This window comes from Lepisosteus oculatus, chromosome 4, assembly GCF_040954835.1.
Source record: "Lepisosteus oculatus isolate fLepOcu1 chromosome 4, fLepOcu1.hap2, whole genome shotgun sequence".
In the NCBI taxonomy this organism is placed as follows: Eukaryota; Metazoa; Chordata; class Actinopteri; order Semionotiformes; family Lepisosteidae; genus Lepisosteus; species Lepisosteus oculatus.
The window spans coordinates 9,678,145-9,692,411 of record NC_090699.1 but is presented as its reverse complement, the minus strand read 5'-3'; the positions used below and the strand labels follow the sequence as shown (position 1 = coordinate 9,692,411).

Sequence of the window (14,267 nt, the reverse complement as noted above, 5' to 3'; positions counted from 1 at the left end):
GCATGTTCTCTCCTGTTTATTGAGCGAGAAGTACAATGTTTCAAACGGAAAGGATAGAACACAGAATTAAGCAGCTTAAATAAACTGTAGGAAAGAAAGTGAGATCTGAATGGAGCCATCGTGAAAATCAAACGCTTAAAGAAAAATAAAAGTTCAATTAACCATTTAGGTGGATGCATCAAAATGGTCAGAGAGCCATATCAAAGGTATATGTATTTTGTTTTCATTTAAAACTCACTTTGTTCCTTATATATAATATAAACTTTTCCTTTTTATACATTAATATCAATCTGTGATGAATTTTAACTTTAAATGACAAACATCATTAGGTAAAGTCTTTTTTTTTTTTACATGTATATATATTTTTCTGATGTTTTATTGTACAAAAGGTTTTTCCAAACCCCCTCCCACCCTCCCAAAAAAGAAGAAGAAAAACTTCATAAGCAATCGACCTCACTATTCCCCTTTTGACCCTCCTCTCCTGACAAATTTCAGGTTCCTGTGTGTTCAGAAGGTCTCATTCAATCAAAACCGCAGAAGCCTGAAAAAAAGCATATGCTGTATAGAGGCAGAACTACCAGACGATGGTCTCAGTATTAGTTTCCAACAGTAGCTACGGCACTAGGCTGAGTTTCTTCAAGTGCTCCTTAAAGGTTCCTGAGTGTCCACCATCTGAAACAGTACTGGGCAAGGATACGACTGGGAGAGCAGGGCGCTAAGTAGTATCTACAGTACAGTCAGGTGTGACAGTGTGTGTGTGCTGGTGAGTTCAGGGCTGAAAAGAGAGAGATGGGCAAATAGAACTAGCAGTATCGGCCATAGTTAGGGGGCCGCAATGTGGGCGCGCTGGTCAGTCCAGTAGATAGTGAGAGGAGAAAGATGGCAATATTAGCAGTATCTACATCAGTCAGATGGGCACAGTGTGCATGCTGGTGAATTCAGGGCCAATCGCGGAGGGAGTGAATTCAATGGCACTGACAATATTTACAGTAGTCAGGGGTGCCATGTGTGTGCTGGTGAATTCAGCCCCGATATCCTCCATTTCTTCAACTTTCTGAACTGGGTCTGTGCTCTCTAAGTTAACCTGAAATCAAAACCGCCCAGGTCAGCGGATTGGCGAAGTACCGAGAGGAATTACTGTCATGTCCGATGAACATTATGGATCCACAGAATATTGAAGAGAAACTCAGTCTAGGTCATATTTAGATTCAAATTCAACACATTAGTTACTGTCAGATCCATCAGAATACTGCAGCGAAACTGGCTCGTCCAGACATTCAAAAAAATCACACTCCCGTAAAGAACTGAGGCAACAAAAAGAAAGAAAACCGAGAAACCCATCCAACACTCACCTGTCACCTCAAAATAAGCGCCGTCATCACATCTGTAAAATTTTGGAAAGCAAGGCAGTACAGCTCATCCACAACTTCACAAAAAAAAAAATAAACGCTGGCATCGTCGGTTCAGCAAAGCGGTCGAGCTCTGCCACCACGCCAAGTCCGAGCGCCCCCCACTGTTTTCAGGCCGGCGCAGCACAGGCGGCACTGTGGCCAAGCCCCCCACCACCGCCCGCAGGTTCGAAACGAACGCCGTCAACGGGCTCCATTCTGGCCGTCACGGCGCAGGCACAGAGCGAGGGTCCGCTTGCCTGCACCCCAAAGCCTGCATGGTCTCTGGGCGGCCTCGCCACAGTCACTCTCCCCTGAAAATAAGTCATTGCGTCTCTGGGAGAGTGGTGGTGGTAGTGGTGGGGGGGGGGTGGTGCATCCTGTTCCACAGGGCACGTTCAGGGGGTTGAAACCCAGGAGGCAAGCCGACGGACCCCTCTGCAGAGCCAGAGGCCTAAAGCAGCCCTCGAACGAGAGTCAGGCCCCGGAGAAGACGGGGAAAGGGGTGACTGAGAAGCAAAACTGAAAAGGGGTCAAGAAGTTGAGACTCAAAAAAAACAACAGCAAATAAGAAGGCGGCAAGGCAGCCAGGTCCAGAATCAACGAACGGACGGACAGCGCTGCCCGAGTATGGGGGGGGGTGGGGTGGCAGGTCTCTTCTACGACGAGCGCCAATCACTTACGCGCAACTCCTCCAAGCACAACCAGAGCGGCAGAGAAAGACAGTTCGAGAGACGGTGAGCGCGAGCAGCTACAGGCAGAGAGAAGGGTGCTGGTTGTGGGCACGAAAAAAAACAGTCTTCCTTTCCTCTCCCCTTCCTCTGCTCCTCTCCCGGCGTCGCGTCAGCAGTCCTGGGTCAGGCGGCGAATCTGAAACATCTGTGTGTGTGTGTGGGCGGTCAGACCATCTGGTGTGACAAGCAGGCACAGGCAGGGTGTCACTCTAGTATGTCGACCATGCAGTCAATGTATCAGACAGTCAGTTCATCACCAATCAGGGAACAGATCCTAGAAAAACGCCCCCCCCCCACGCCCCCGAGACAGTAACCCCTGAAAAAAAAAAAAAGAGTCCCAACAACAGAAAGGATTTGATGAGCCACGGGGTGCTCCTCTTTTAAATCTTAAAGTGCCAAAGCTGTTTGCTATGGGTCTCTGTCTCCTCTCACCCCACGTCAAGTTTCATTTCAGCAGAGTGAAGCAAATAAAAAGGAGTCGATAGGAAGATGCCACCGAGACGGAAAAATGTGTGCGTATGCGTGTGGTGTGTGCGAGTCAGTCAGACGGTGTGAGGCGGTCAGTTGGTGCGTGTGTGTGTGTGCGCTGCAGCCTGTCCGTCAGTCTCTGGGTCAGAGGGGCGTCGGTCAGGCGGTCGGTCACTCTCAGGAGGACATGCACTGGACGTGATCGGGACCCGTGGAGTCTTCGTCAGAGGAGTCCGCCGAGCTCCACGATTCGTCCGAATCGCCGTCGCCCGCCCCGGCCTCACCCCGTCGGGCCTGAGAGAGACACAAGTGTGGAGAAGCAAAACAACAACAATTGGCTCTCCGGATGGCCGTCCGCAATCGTGTGACTTCTAAATCTGCCCCGAACCCCTCCCGCAACCTCTTGCATCGCTACCGTTGCGGAGTGGTTTTTTTCCTTGGGGACGCAAGAAACGCCAAGATCGCAGCGCGCAGTGGGGAAAGAAAACGGTCAAGCAAACCAGATATGGGAAGAGAGAGAGTGATCACTGAGCTGCGAACCGGAAGAGAAGGGTCGAAGGTAACAAAGGCAGTTGACGCGAGCCTGGGTCATGAACAAGACACAGAGACACTCACCCTCTGGGGTCGCCTGTTCCTCATGTGTCTCATGAGGAACCACAGCAGCTGCGTGTCGTACTGGTCGCCGTGCCGGATGCTGTCCTCGTCCCTCTCCCGCTTGTTCTTCTTCATCACCTGCATCACGACACGGAGCATGCCGGCCATCACACTCGGCCACGAAGGATAATACTTACACTATGCGTACCGACCGATTTCAATTTATACACTGACGGGACAGGAATAAACCCCAGCAAGAATGAGAATCCCTCAAACCGCTCCCAGCCAAGAGAAGTCCAATCCCGGTCCTGGAGGGCCAAAGTGTCTGTAGCCCTTCGGAGGTCTCTCAAAGGAGAAGCAGCAGACCAGTGACTAGCCTGCGAAGAACCGAGCTGGGATGGAAAAACCTGCAGACACACTGATGCTCCAAGACCGGGAGGGGACACCCCTGGTGTAGACCAAGACCACCTTGTAATGCCCAGTACCTCTTTCAGCCCCTTCAGCCCAGTGGTGGTCTCAGCGGTGGGTGCCCAAATCTTAACATCGTGGTCCAGCCCACTAGTGGCCAGGACCGGGAGGTGAGGGTGGGGCTCCAAACAGTTCACCTGGAGAGAGATGGGAGACGCAGAGAGACAAGAGGAGAGTGAGAAAGATGGAGGTGGAAGACAGGGGAAGCAGGAAAGAAGAGCTCTGAGATCATACCCCACTGACATACAGTCAAGAAAGCTACCCAACCACCCCCTGCCAAGCCACCCACTCCAAATACACACACTTCCAAATGTGCCTTTATAGTGCTTGGAGTCCTGCCTACATTACGTCACTCTGCTGGGCCAGTCACTCACCACGCCCCCCTTGTCCCCCTCCATGAACTGGATGATCTGTGCAGAGGTCTTGTCCCACAGGTAGATGTGGCCACAATCACTGCCGCTCACAACAAACTCGCTGTGCGGGCCGTAGAAATTGACCCCCTTCACTGAGGGGCAAGAAAGAGCAGGGTTAGTGCAGACAGACAGACATTAACGGCACACAGGTGTATAAGTTCTCTTTAGCTCCCTCAACCTCATCCCTTCTAACCTGTGGCGTTGTTACGGTGACCTTTATATCTGCGGCAGTAGTCAGCTCCATCACTGTGATTTGTGTCAAACAGGTAGATATCCTCATCATTGTAGCTAGCCAACAACTCTGCAGGGGAGAAGAAAGGGGGGTTAATACAGACACACTGACTGACTGGACACTCCAGTCCATTAACACTGCACTGAGAGAGAGGGGTTCATACAGACACACTGACTGACTGGACACTCCAGTACATTAACACTGCACTGAGAGAGAGGGGTTCATACAGACACACTGACTGACTGGACACTCCAGTACATTAACACTGCACTGAGAGAGAGGGGTTCCATACAGACACACTGACTGACTGGACACTCCAGTCCATTAACACTGCACTGAGAGAGAGGGGTTCATACAGACACACTGACTGACTGGACACTCCAGTCCATTAACACTGCACTAAGAGAGAGGGGTTCATACAGACACACTGACTGACTGGACACTCCAGTACATTAACACTGCACTGAGAGAGAGGGGTTCATACAGACACACTGACTGACTGGACACTCCAGTCCATTAACACTACACTGAGAGAGAGGGGTTCATACAGACACACTGACTGACTGGACACTCCAGTACATTAACACTGCACTGAGAGAGAGGGATTAATAAAGACACACTTGCTGGACATTACAGTACATTTATTCTCAAGTTACAGACTGGGAGTTCACCTGCTCCATCATGGCTGTAAACCAAACAGGTGATGTTGGTCTTGGATTCACTGGACACCAGGTGAGAGGGACAGAATTTCTTCAGAACCCCATTATTCTCATTCTCACTGATCTTTCTCTGGTCATAGATCCTGGACAGACCAAGAGAACAAGTGAAGAGTTGAACATACAGGTAGGATTGGCATGAGGACCGCAGGCAGGGCTAGATGTACATGTTGGTGTTGCAGCTTGAGCCAGGAGAGAGGAAGAGACAATTTAGATTAAGATGAAATTTTGATTTAGTTAGGTTAGAAAGAAACACTAGCTAGGTGCCAGATTTTGGCAAGTATTAGGATTAGGGGCAAATGCAGGAATAGGGTGGGGCACTTTGGGATGTAATTACAATAACAGCCCCACCTGCATGATGCAACGGCAGCCAAAGTGCTCCAGTCCTCTCCCCACACACCAGCTCTCAGTGGGGAGGAGAACAGAGTGATGGAGCCAGTTCAGAGAGGGGGGTTATTAGGAGGCCATGATGGGTAAAGGACAGAGGGAAATTTGGTCAGGACACCGGGGTAACACCCCTACTCTTTTCAAGAAACACCCAGGGATTTTTTAAGACTACAGAGAGTCAGGACCTCGGTTTTACATCTCATCCAAGGGACGGCGCCTTTTTAACAGTACAGTGCCCCTGTCACTGTACTGGGGCATTAGGACCCACACAGACCGCAGGGTGAGCACCCCCTACGGGTCCCACTAACACCTCTTCCAGCAGCAGCCTCAGCTTTCCCAGGAGTCTCCCATCCAGGTACTGGCCAGACTCACACCTGCTGAGCTTCAGTGGGGCTGCCAGCTGTGAGCTGCAGGGGGATATATTTTCCAACATTTTTTCAAAGAGTGTTGGAAAACTGTCCCAGAATTAATTGTAGGAACCGGAACTCGTCCTCCTGCCTCTGCGGAAAAATCGGTAGAGCACTGGAGAAACCGTGACTGGGATGAGGCCAGCGCAGGGCCGTCTCACCTGACGTACTGGTCTCGGCCCCCCACCGCAAACTGGTGGGTGTTAGCGGGGTTGACGAATATGGTGTACAGGCCCACCTTCTTGTCACTCTCCTTCACCAGCACCAGTTTCCTGAGAGAGGGAGAGAGAGGGAGAGAGAGGGAGAGAGAGGGAGAGAGAGGGAGAGAGAGGGAGAGAGAGGGAGAGAGAGGGAGAGAGAGGGAGAGAGAGGGAGGTGGGGGTGTAACGGGAGGTTAACTTCTTCACCCTCCTTCACGAGGGAACGGGCCGGAGCGCAGACAAGACTCGCCAAGAACCGACTTCAATAGGAGCTTCAGAGCTGGAACAAGGCCCCCCCAATTCAATCAGAAACACAGACCGCTTCCGCCTCCTGGTTCATTAAGGGCAGGGCGGCAGCACTGTGGCTGGAAGGTTGCCGGTTCGAATCCCGCGGCTGGCAGAGGAATCCTACTCCATTGGGGCCCCTGAGCAAGGCCCTTAACCCCAGCTGCTCCAGGGGTGCTTTATAAGTGGCTGACCCTGTGCTCTGACCCCCAGCTTCTCTCTCCCTGTCTGTGTGTCTCATGGAGAGCAAGCTGGGGTCTGTGAAAAGACAAATTCCTAACACAAGAAACTGTATAGGGCCAATAAAGGGATCTGATCTTATTAGCGCAACCCAAAGACATGATTCTGCACAGAGCTGACGACAGCTCCCAAATCCTGAACCTTTAGCCACCCACACCATCTAGCTCATCCCTGCATCAACTTACTAACAATATAAAAAGAGCAGCCTTACGGAAGCGCATCGCTGCCACCAAGGGAAAAAAAAAATTTGCCCCCCCATCTCGGAATTCTGAGATGGTAATCGTCACGGACTTTATGTGATCGTGCGATAGCACAATTGTCATACGATACCTATCCCGCTACGTGCGGACTTGCAGTTTTAGGCAGTGGAATCGATCGCCCGGATCACTGTTCACAATGGAACCATCATTACTTTGATCTCTAAATCCCACAAAACCGGTCCTCATGCTTACAACGAATCTGTTCCGATTTGCTAAAAATGGCACGATTTCATTAGGACTAAACCCCAGTCGAAAAGTCAACCTGGATAAATCCTGCAGCGCTGGACACCGACACGATCATTAAAACCGAAAGGGCCAGCCAGGAGTAGGGTAGCTTCTACAGGCGTTCAATGCACAACGTAACAGGATGTACATACAACGGCGTAATCATCGCGATTTATTTTTCCCTTGGTGGCAGCAACGCGCCTCCGTCCGTCCGAGCTCCTCTACGGTTTGGGTCTTCGTCGAGATAGAACCGGCTACTGTCCCCCGGGCTTGGCCGCTTAAGGCCTCGGGGGCCAGGCCAGCAGGCACGCGGCCAGACGGTCCAGACGGCCGGAGCGCGCGGCTCGGACTCACGTAGCGGGCCGGTCCTGTCGCAGGTCGATCCCGAAGACCACGGCGTCCTCTCCGGCCGACAGGAAGGAGCAGGGAGAATCCGGCTCCAGGGCTAGCTGAGAGGGAGACAGAGGTAGAGTGGGGGGGGTGGGGGGTGGGGGGCTGGGAATGAGCGAGCTGGATCTTGGTATTTCCATTTTCCCGCCATACTCGCTCACTAAGAACACAAGAATTGAAGATTAACAGGGGAGAAGAGGCCATGCTGCCCTCCTGGCTCATTGGGCACTAACTGCAGCGGCCCGTTGCTTTCGAGACCCGAAGGAATCGTCTCCAAAAGCACAGATGAGCAGCCTGTTCCAGGCACCCACCCTCCTCCCTTAGTGTAAAGACCTTCCTATCCTCAGGCCTACATGCCCCCCCCCACCCCCTCCCCTCAATTTCCACAATGTGTCCCTGGTTTCGTTCCTCCCTCTGTCCTCAATACTGCAGGACAACAGGAGGCCACTGCCTGGCTTTTAGTTCATCAGATTATTGCAAAGTGAAATCTTAAACGCCAACCCGTCTGTTTCCTGGAAGGCCTAGTCATTGAGGAAGATAGCCCATCTGTCTTAAAAAAATCACTGACTCATTCGACAGATGCTCTCATACTGCAGTAGGCATCCGTTTGGTTAACGGTTAATCCAGTCATCTAATGGTTACGAGCCCTTTGATACTCTAGTGGGTTCTGCCATCCTGTTAGTTTGGCTCTGTTTGACCAGGCGCCTCCAGTTTTCATTCCAGTTGCGCTGCCAAGTTAAAGCCTTAATTGAACTGACCAATCTTTTCAACCGCTGATCTGCAAACTGCTTTCTTTTTTTTCTTACTGCAAAGTTTTACTTTCAATATGAAGTGCAAGTTAAGTTAAGAGGTGACCTCTGGCACATTTAAGAGCCATGCAGTTCAAATCGGTCCGGCTATGGACTCAATTAAGGGGTCAGTCACAGAGTAACAGAGTGGGGCTGGAATCTAAACCACTGGATCTCCACTGGAAGGACTGGGATGCCTGGACTTGTGAGCTGGGCAGGAATGAGAACCAGGAGTGTGGATCTCCACTGGAAGGACTAGGATGCCTGGACTTGTGAGCTGGGTAGGAATGAGATCCAGGAGTGTGGATTCCTGGGATCAGGACAGAACTCCTGTTATAGACAACATAGGTCAGATTTGAAAAGTGGAATACAGGGCTGGAAATGGGCAAGCCCGGAACCCGGACCTGAACCAACCTCCCCCTTTACTGCCTTGGAATGAAGCCGATGCTCTGCAGAATAATGCAGATGACAGAGTTGGGGACTGGGGTGGGGTGGGGTTGGGGTGCCCCCCAAGTGCCGCCGCACCTGCACGCCCCGGTACCTTGTGCGCGGCGCCCTTGTGCTGGGCCACCCTCTTGGTGTTCTTGCAGCGCTGCGTGGCCGACAGCTCCGCCACCCGGATCTGCCCGTCGCGGGCACACATGGCCAGGGTGGAGTCCCCGCTGTGGGGGAGAAATTTAGCCTGAGGGAAGGAGAGGGAGAGAGGAGTCAACCCCCCCACACTGACACTGAAACTGGGGGGGGGGGGACAGAGAGCAATCAAGGGAGAATAAAAGACTGATATGCAACGTAATCCGCCATTGTCGCAATCAGCCGGAGCAGGACGGACCTCACCGAACCGGGCTCTGCCCGCTCAAGCTGGGTTTGGGCTGCACAACGCCCGAAGCAGGGAAAAAAAAAAAAAAAAAAAAAAAAACTTTTCCACTTCCCTCTGCTCCTAGTAACCTAATTAAGAGATTTACTGGAGCGATCGAACACCCCGAAGGGCCGCCAGCTGCTGAGCACCCAGCCACTGGCCTGAACGGACGCCGAGCACCAGTGAGCCTGGCTTCCCCCACACCTTACAGGCTCGGCGCATTTCGAAAAGGGGGAACTGCGGCCCCGATTTCTCGGGCCGTTCCTAAATCGCGGTAACAACAGAAATTCATTGCCGGTATTGGGAAAAAAAATATATTAAATTTGAATCAAAGCTCAAAATCCTGTGTTTCGTGAAAGGACAGCACGTCGCCATGTTGTCCCAGACCCCTGGTCTCGCCACGGGCGCATCGGGACGCGCCGCGGGCCCTTCCCGCTCACTAGTCTCCCCAATGACCAACGCAACGCGGCGCACGATTGAACGAGTGCAAGTCGTGCCGCGGACGCTTCACCGCAGAAACGTTCCAATGTGATCCGCATGCAGAGTAAGTTAACAAATACAGTCCTTTTACCGGCAGAACCGTCCCCAGGTCGAGAGCGATATCCCTATTGGCTGAAAAGAGATTCAGTATTCAGAAGGCCGCTCGTTTACAATGTAATAGGGCCACAACGCCTCACCGGAAGTTTTGTTACCTCATCCTAAATCGCAGAATACGGTGCCGCTCACACCTGGAAATTCCATCTACTTTGTCAAGTAAACGGGAGGTTTTACAAGCTAGTTTGCTCATTTTACTTTCATTGTAGTTTGAAAGGCAATCATCGGTGACCATTGTTTCTAACCCTGAAATATAAAGACGCCATTAAAGGAAACGCAGAAAATAACCTCCCCAACGTGTTAGTCCGGCTGAGGCAACCTCCCGCACGTCTGAGAGCTGGACAAAGGTCAACAAGTTCAGATGAACCCCCTCCGTCATTGATCTGATCAAGGGCTCGACTGTGGAGCAGAGCCGGGCAGGGGAAAAACAGATCAATGGGGTGTTTGGCCTCCAGGACCAGGATTGGGAACCCCTGACCCAGGGCACATGGGATCTGCAGCGGTAATGTCTTCTGGCTACACCTTGACCACATCACCCGGCAAATTAAAGCAGATCTGTCAGATTGCTGCAGTCTCAGACCTCTGTATCCTCTCTCTCTCTCCTAGAGAGCGGGAGCAGGATGCGGGAGATCCCCAGGCCCACTGCCCCAGGGGAAGAGCCCTGCAATTCCCAGTCAGCCCAGCCCTCCCTCCTCCTCCTCCTCCGAGACTCTCTCACCTGGAAGACGTTGCTCTTGTGGCCGCTGTCGAACTCCAGCTCCACCCGCTGCCGGGCCCAGTCCCAGATGATGACCCGCAGGTCGTCGCTGCCCGAGGCCAGGCGGGTGCCGCTGGGGTTGAAGTGCAGGGTGTTGACGCAGCCGGCGTGGCGCTCCAGGCGGCCCTGCAGCTGGAACCTCTGGACCAGCCCCCGGGCGCCGCACACCCGCCGGGTGAAGCCGGCGCCGCGGCCGATCTCCCTGGCCTGCAGCGCCGGCACAGACCTCCAGTCGGGAGCGCCCAGGTCTCTCAAGTCGGCCCCCAGCCATTCCTCCAGGGCCTGCTCGTCCTCCTCGTCGCCCTCTTCCTCTTCTTCCTCCTCCTCCTCCTCGTCCTCCTCGTTCTCTTCATCCTCGTCGTCGTCCTCATCCTCCTCCTCCGAGCTGGAGCTGTGGTGGCCCGCCCCTACTCCTCCTCCTCCTCCGCCGCCACCTCCTCCTCCCCCCCCAAGCCCGCTTCTGTTGAGGAGCCGCCCAATCACGCTATCCCGGTCCCTGTCGCTCCCGCCTCGGCGTCTCTTCCTGGCCACCCGGACGCGGCGCCCCTCTCTTCCTCGGCCTCTCACGCCGCCACCGCCGCCTCCACCTCCTCCTCCTCCGCCCCCCTCGCTCTCTCTGTCCCCTTCCTCCGTCACGGAGTAGTGGCCAGTGCCGTCCATGCTGTCCGTGTCCTCTTCCTCTTCCTCGTCCCCTACCTCTCTTTCGTTCTCCCTCCCCGCTCCTCCTCCTCCGTCTCTTGTGCCCCTACCTCCCTCTTCTTCCTCCTCCGCCTCGTCCCGCGCCTCCTTGGCCGCTGCGGAGAGAAAAGCCGTGTGACCTGGTGGAGGTCGCCCGTGGCCGCAGTTCGGGCCGGCGTTTTATGAAACCGGCCAGGGACGGGAAAACGAGAAGCGGGTTACCTGCGCCGGGGTCCGCTTCTTGTCCCGTTTCGGGACTGGGACTGGGTCCAGGGGCAACGGAGCCGCCCCCCTCACTGTTTGGGAGGGGTAAGGACTCACCCTGCTCCCCGCTTTCCTTCCCAGACTCCGAACCCTCCGCGCCGCCTAGCGAGAGAAGGAGAAAAGGCAAGAGAGACGAGGGTTAAGAGAGAGGTGGAGCTCGGCGGCAGCACTGTCCACACGGAAGGGAGAGAGAGGAAGGAGATGGAAGGACTGAAGTACTTCATGCAGCGCACCCCTCTTCCCCCCTTCAAGAGATTACACGCATGATTAAATAATCTGTGTAAAACCGGCTGGATCGGGGATCTCTCCAGGACCTGGCCCCGAGACCCCCGGACCGGCTGTATCGGGGATCTCCCGGGACCTGGCCCCGAGACCCCCGGACCGGCTGGATCGGGGATCTCCCGGGACCTGGCCCCGAGACCCCTGGACCGGCTGGATCGGGGATCTCCCGGGACCTGGCACCGAGACCCCCGGACCGGCTGGATCGGGGATCTCTCCAGGACCTGGCCCCGAGACCCCCGGACTGGCTGGATCGGGGATCTCTCCAGGACCTGGCCCCGAGACCCCCGGACTGGCTGGATCGGGGATCTCTCCAGGACCTGGCCCCGAGACCCCCGGACTGGCTGGATCGGGGATCTCTCCAGGACCTGGCCCCGAGACCCCCGGACCGGCTGGATCTCCCAAGACCACCATTCTCATTCCTTTCCACCCTCTCATCCCTTTCTCCAGAGATACCTTACCATTAGAGCGACTGCTCTTCCCCTCCTTATCGGCCATTCTGTCGCACAGCCTGGTCTCCCTCTGGAAGAAGGAAGCCTGAGAGAGAGTAAATATAGAGACAATGACCTTCACTACTGTATCAGAAAGACAGAGACTACTGGAAAATAAAAACTAGTCCTACAAGCAGCAGAACAAAACCTAGGGAGTACAAGACCTAGGAACAGAAACAGTGACAGTATCTAAAACTAGAGTAGAAATGAGAGAATCGGAGACACTCCAGGCAGCAGAGCTACAGTATATCAGGGGTAGCAGTGAGCTCTACAGTAGGGCAGTATGGTGGTAGGAGCAGTCATCATTATTGCAGCAGGAAGAGAAGCTGTCAGTATCGCTTAGGTTTTCGTATAGTAGCACAAACAGCAGTCGTCACTCCTGAAATGCCATCGCGTTTGATGTTTGCAGCTTTTATCTCGGATTTCCAAACTTTGTCTGCCAGCTAATTCTGTCTCTCTCTCTTTCTGCGGAGGCGTTAGTATCAATGCGAAGACAAATCAGACGACAAGAGCTCCCCCTCGGTGAATGGTTTTACAGGTGTGTGTGTATATATCTATAGAACAATGCAGCCTTCTTTAAAACTCAAACGTGCCCAAAGCGGTCGGTTTTGCAGGAGGAACAGCCGGGAGCATGCGAGTATCACCACAGTGAGAGTCGGCGAGACGTCTTTCCACGGAAACACAAACGCGTGTGTGTCAGTAACAAGGCTGACGACCCCACGAGGCCGCTGCCTGTATAATAATCCCATTTAACACCTCCCCCCACCGTGTACACGATCGCCGTCAACTGGCATGACCCAGCGGCGTCTATATTTAAACCCTGAACACACAGAAATAATTCCTTTTAGCTGATCAACAACCCCCTGGGGGTCAATCCCCTAAAAAATAAACATTCACAGTCGGGACCCCCCGAGAGCATAAACACCACCGGAGTGGGGGTAATTAGCTCATTATTCCTGCGCAGTTAAATCCACTTGCACAAACACACACACACACATCACAAAATCCTAGCCAGAATCCTGCACACACGCACGAATGCTTTAAAACTAAAGCTTGAACGGCCTCTTAATCACACAAGCGTGCAACTGACTGACAAGCAAAACACGATCATGCAAGGTATCTGAAGTGTTTCGTTACCACAATAGACCCACGCAGGTGATTCCTCCGGCGGCCCCTCTGATCCCTGTTGCTCTCTTGCGCGTCTGTGTGGGGTGAATTTCCGCTTTACATAAACCTCAATCTCTAAGCCCGGGTTACATTATTTGTGCCCGAAGGGTAGGAATTTCACTCGCCGAGGGAAAGACGCCGTGCCTCGGCTCGGTTTAAACGAACGGGAGCCACAGGCCGCAGCCGCGACCCGATTTAATCCCCGGGGTCGATTTGGGCTCTGACCCGCCGCTCAGGGCCCCCCGCACGGCATGAGCTCGGTCTCCGCTCCCGCACCGCCCGGACTTCCCAAAGAAACCCGAGCAGCGACTGCCTCACGCTGCTTTTGTTATGATTGCCTTAGTCGCCTTCCTAGTTGCGCTGCCGCCGTTGCTGTTTTTAATCCCCGTACCGAAATTTCTCTTCCGGAGGTGAATCTTTCCGGAAATAACTCTTTGGAGGAAAAAAAAAACCACAAACAAACAAAACTTTAATACACGCGAAAGATCCTGTCAACCTGGGACCAGCCTACCCGCGGTGGATCCCGGGTATTGTAGTTTTGAGATGCAAGCCGGGACCCTTTTAAGTGGTTAAAATTAAGGAAACTCGTGTCATTGTGGCTCCACAGCGGAGTTCCCGTGTATTTTCAACTATGGGAATTATAGAGCCAAAATGGAGGATGAAGTTTTTGGTTGCCCTATATTGCCGTGAAAACTACTGCTACGGTTATTCTTGTATCATGTTATCATTATCTACGCTTAACACTTTGTGCGTGCATTTTACTTCTCTTTACCTCTTTAAATAAAACTTAAAATATTAAACATATCCCCTATATTAAGTACAACACATAAACGCGTTCAAAATGTACATCGGAACGGCTTATGGTGTAGTATCGTATAGTACAACATCATAATTTTGCTGTGTTAATTGAGAGCGAATGTTTTACTTTTTATGTCCTAGTGTAGGTTTAAGCGCATTTCCAGGGCTCATCTGCTCCCTCTAGTGAT

At 53.1% G+C, this 14,267-nt stretch overlaps 1 protein-coding gene across 2 annotated transcripts; it reads right to left on the bottom strand.

Annotated features, from left to right (window-relative positions):
- On the bottom strand, positions 1-13,813 carry dcaf8 (DDB1 and CUL4 associated factor 8). 2 transcript variants are annotated; one of them, XM_069188538.1, is made up of 13 exons: positions 13,252-13,813; positions 12,085-12,160; positions 11,303-11,446; positions 10,364-11,196; positions 8,737-8,877; positions 7,372-7,466; positions 5,969-6,079; positions 4,969-5,099; positions 4,259-4,366; positions 4,027-4,157; positions 3,670-3,789; positions 3,206-3,322; positions 1-2,884 (listed from the first exon to the last, which is right to left on the bottom strand). In XM_069188538.1, exons 2-13 carry the CDS (start codon positions 12,119-12,121, stop codon positions 2,768-2,770), a joined length of 2,085 nt encoding a protein of 694 aa, XP_069044639.1. In that variant the 5' UTR covers positions 12,122-12,160; positions 13,252-13,813; the 3' UTR covers positions 1-2,767. The 2 variants fall into 2 exon arrangements, with proteins under 2 accessions (XP_069044639.1, XP_069044640.1); XM_069188539.1 differs by having other exon boundaries at positions 13,673-13,813.
- Positions 13,814-14,267: the final 454 nt, after the last annotated feature.

What these genes read in the sequence shown, in the direction of transcription:
- dcaf8 (XM_069188538.1), bottom strand. Translation starts at nt 12,121, where the DNA reads ATGGCCGATAAGGAGGGGAAGAGCAGTCGCTCTAATG. An exon ending in CGACAGGACCGGCCCGCTAC is followed by an intron (nt 6,080 to 7,371) that starts GTGAGTCCGAGC and finishes TCCCTCTCTCAG; the next exon opens with GAAACTGGTGCTGGTGAAGG. An exon ending in TCACCGTAACAACGCCACAG is followed by an intron (nt 4,158 to 4,258) that starts GTTAGAAGGGAT and finishes CTTGCCCCTCAG; the next exon opens with TGAAGGGGGTCAATTTCTAC.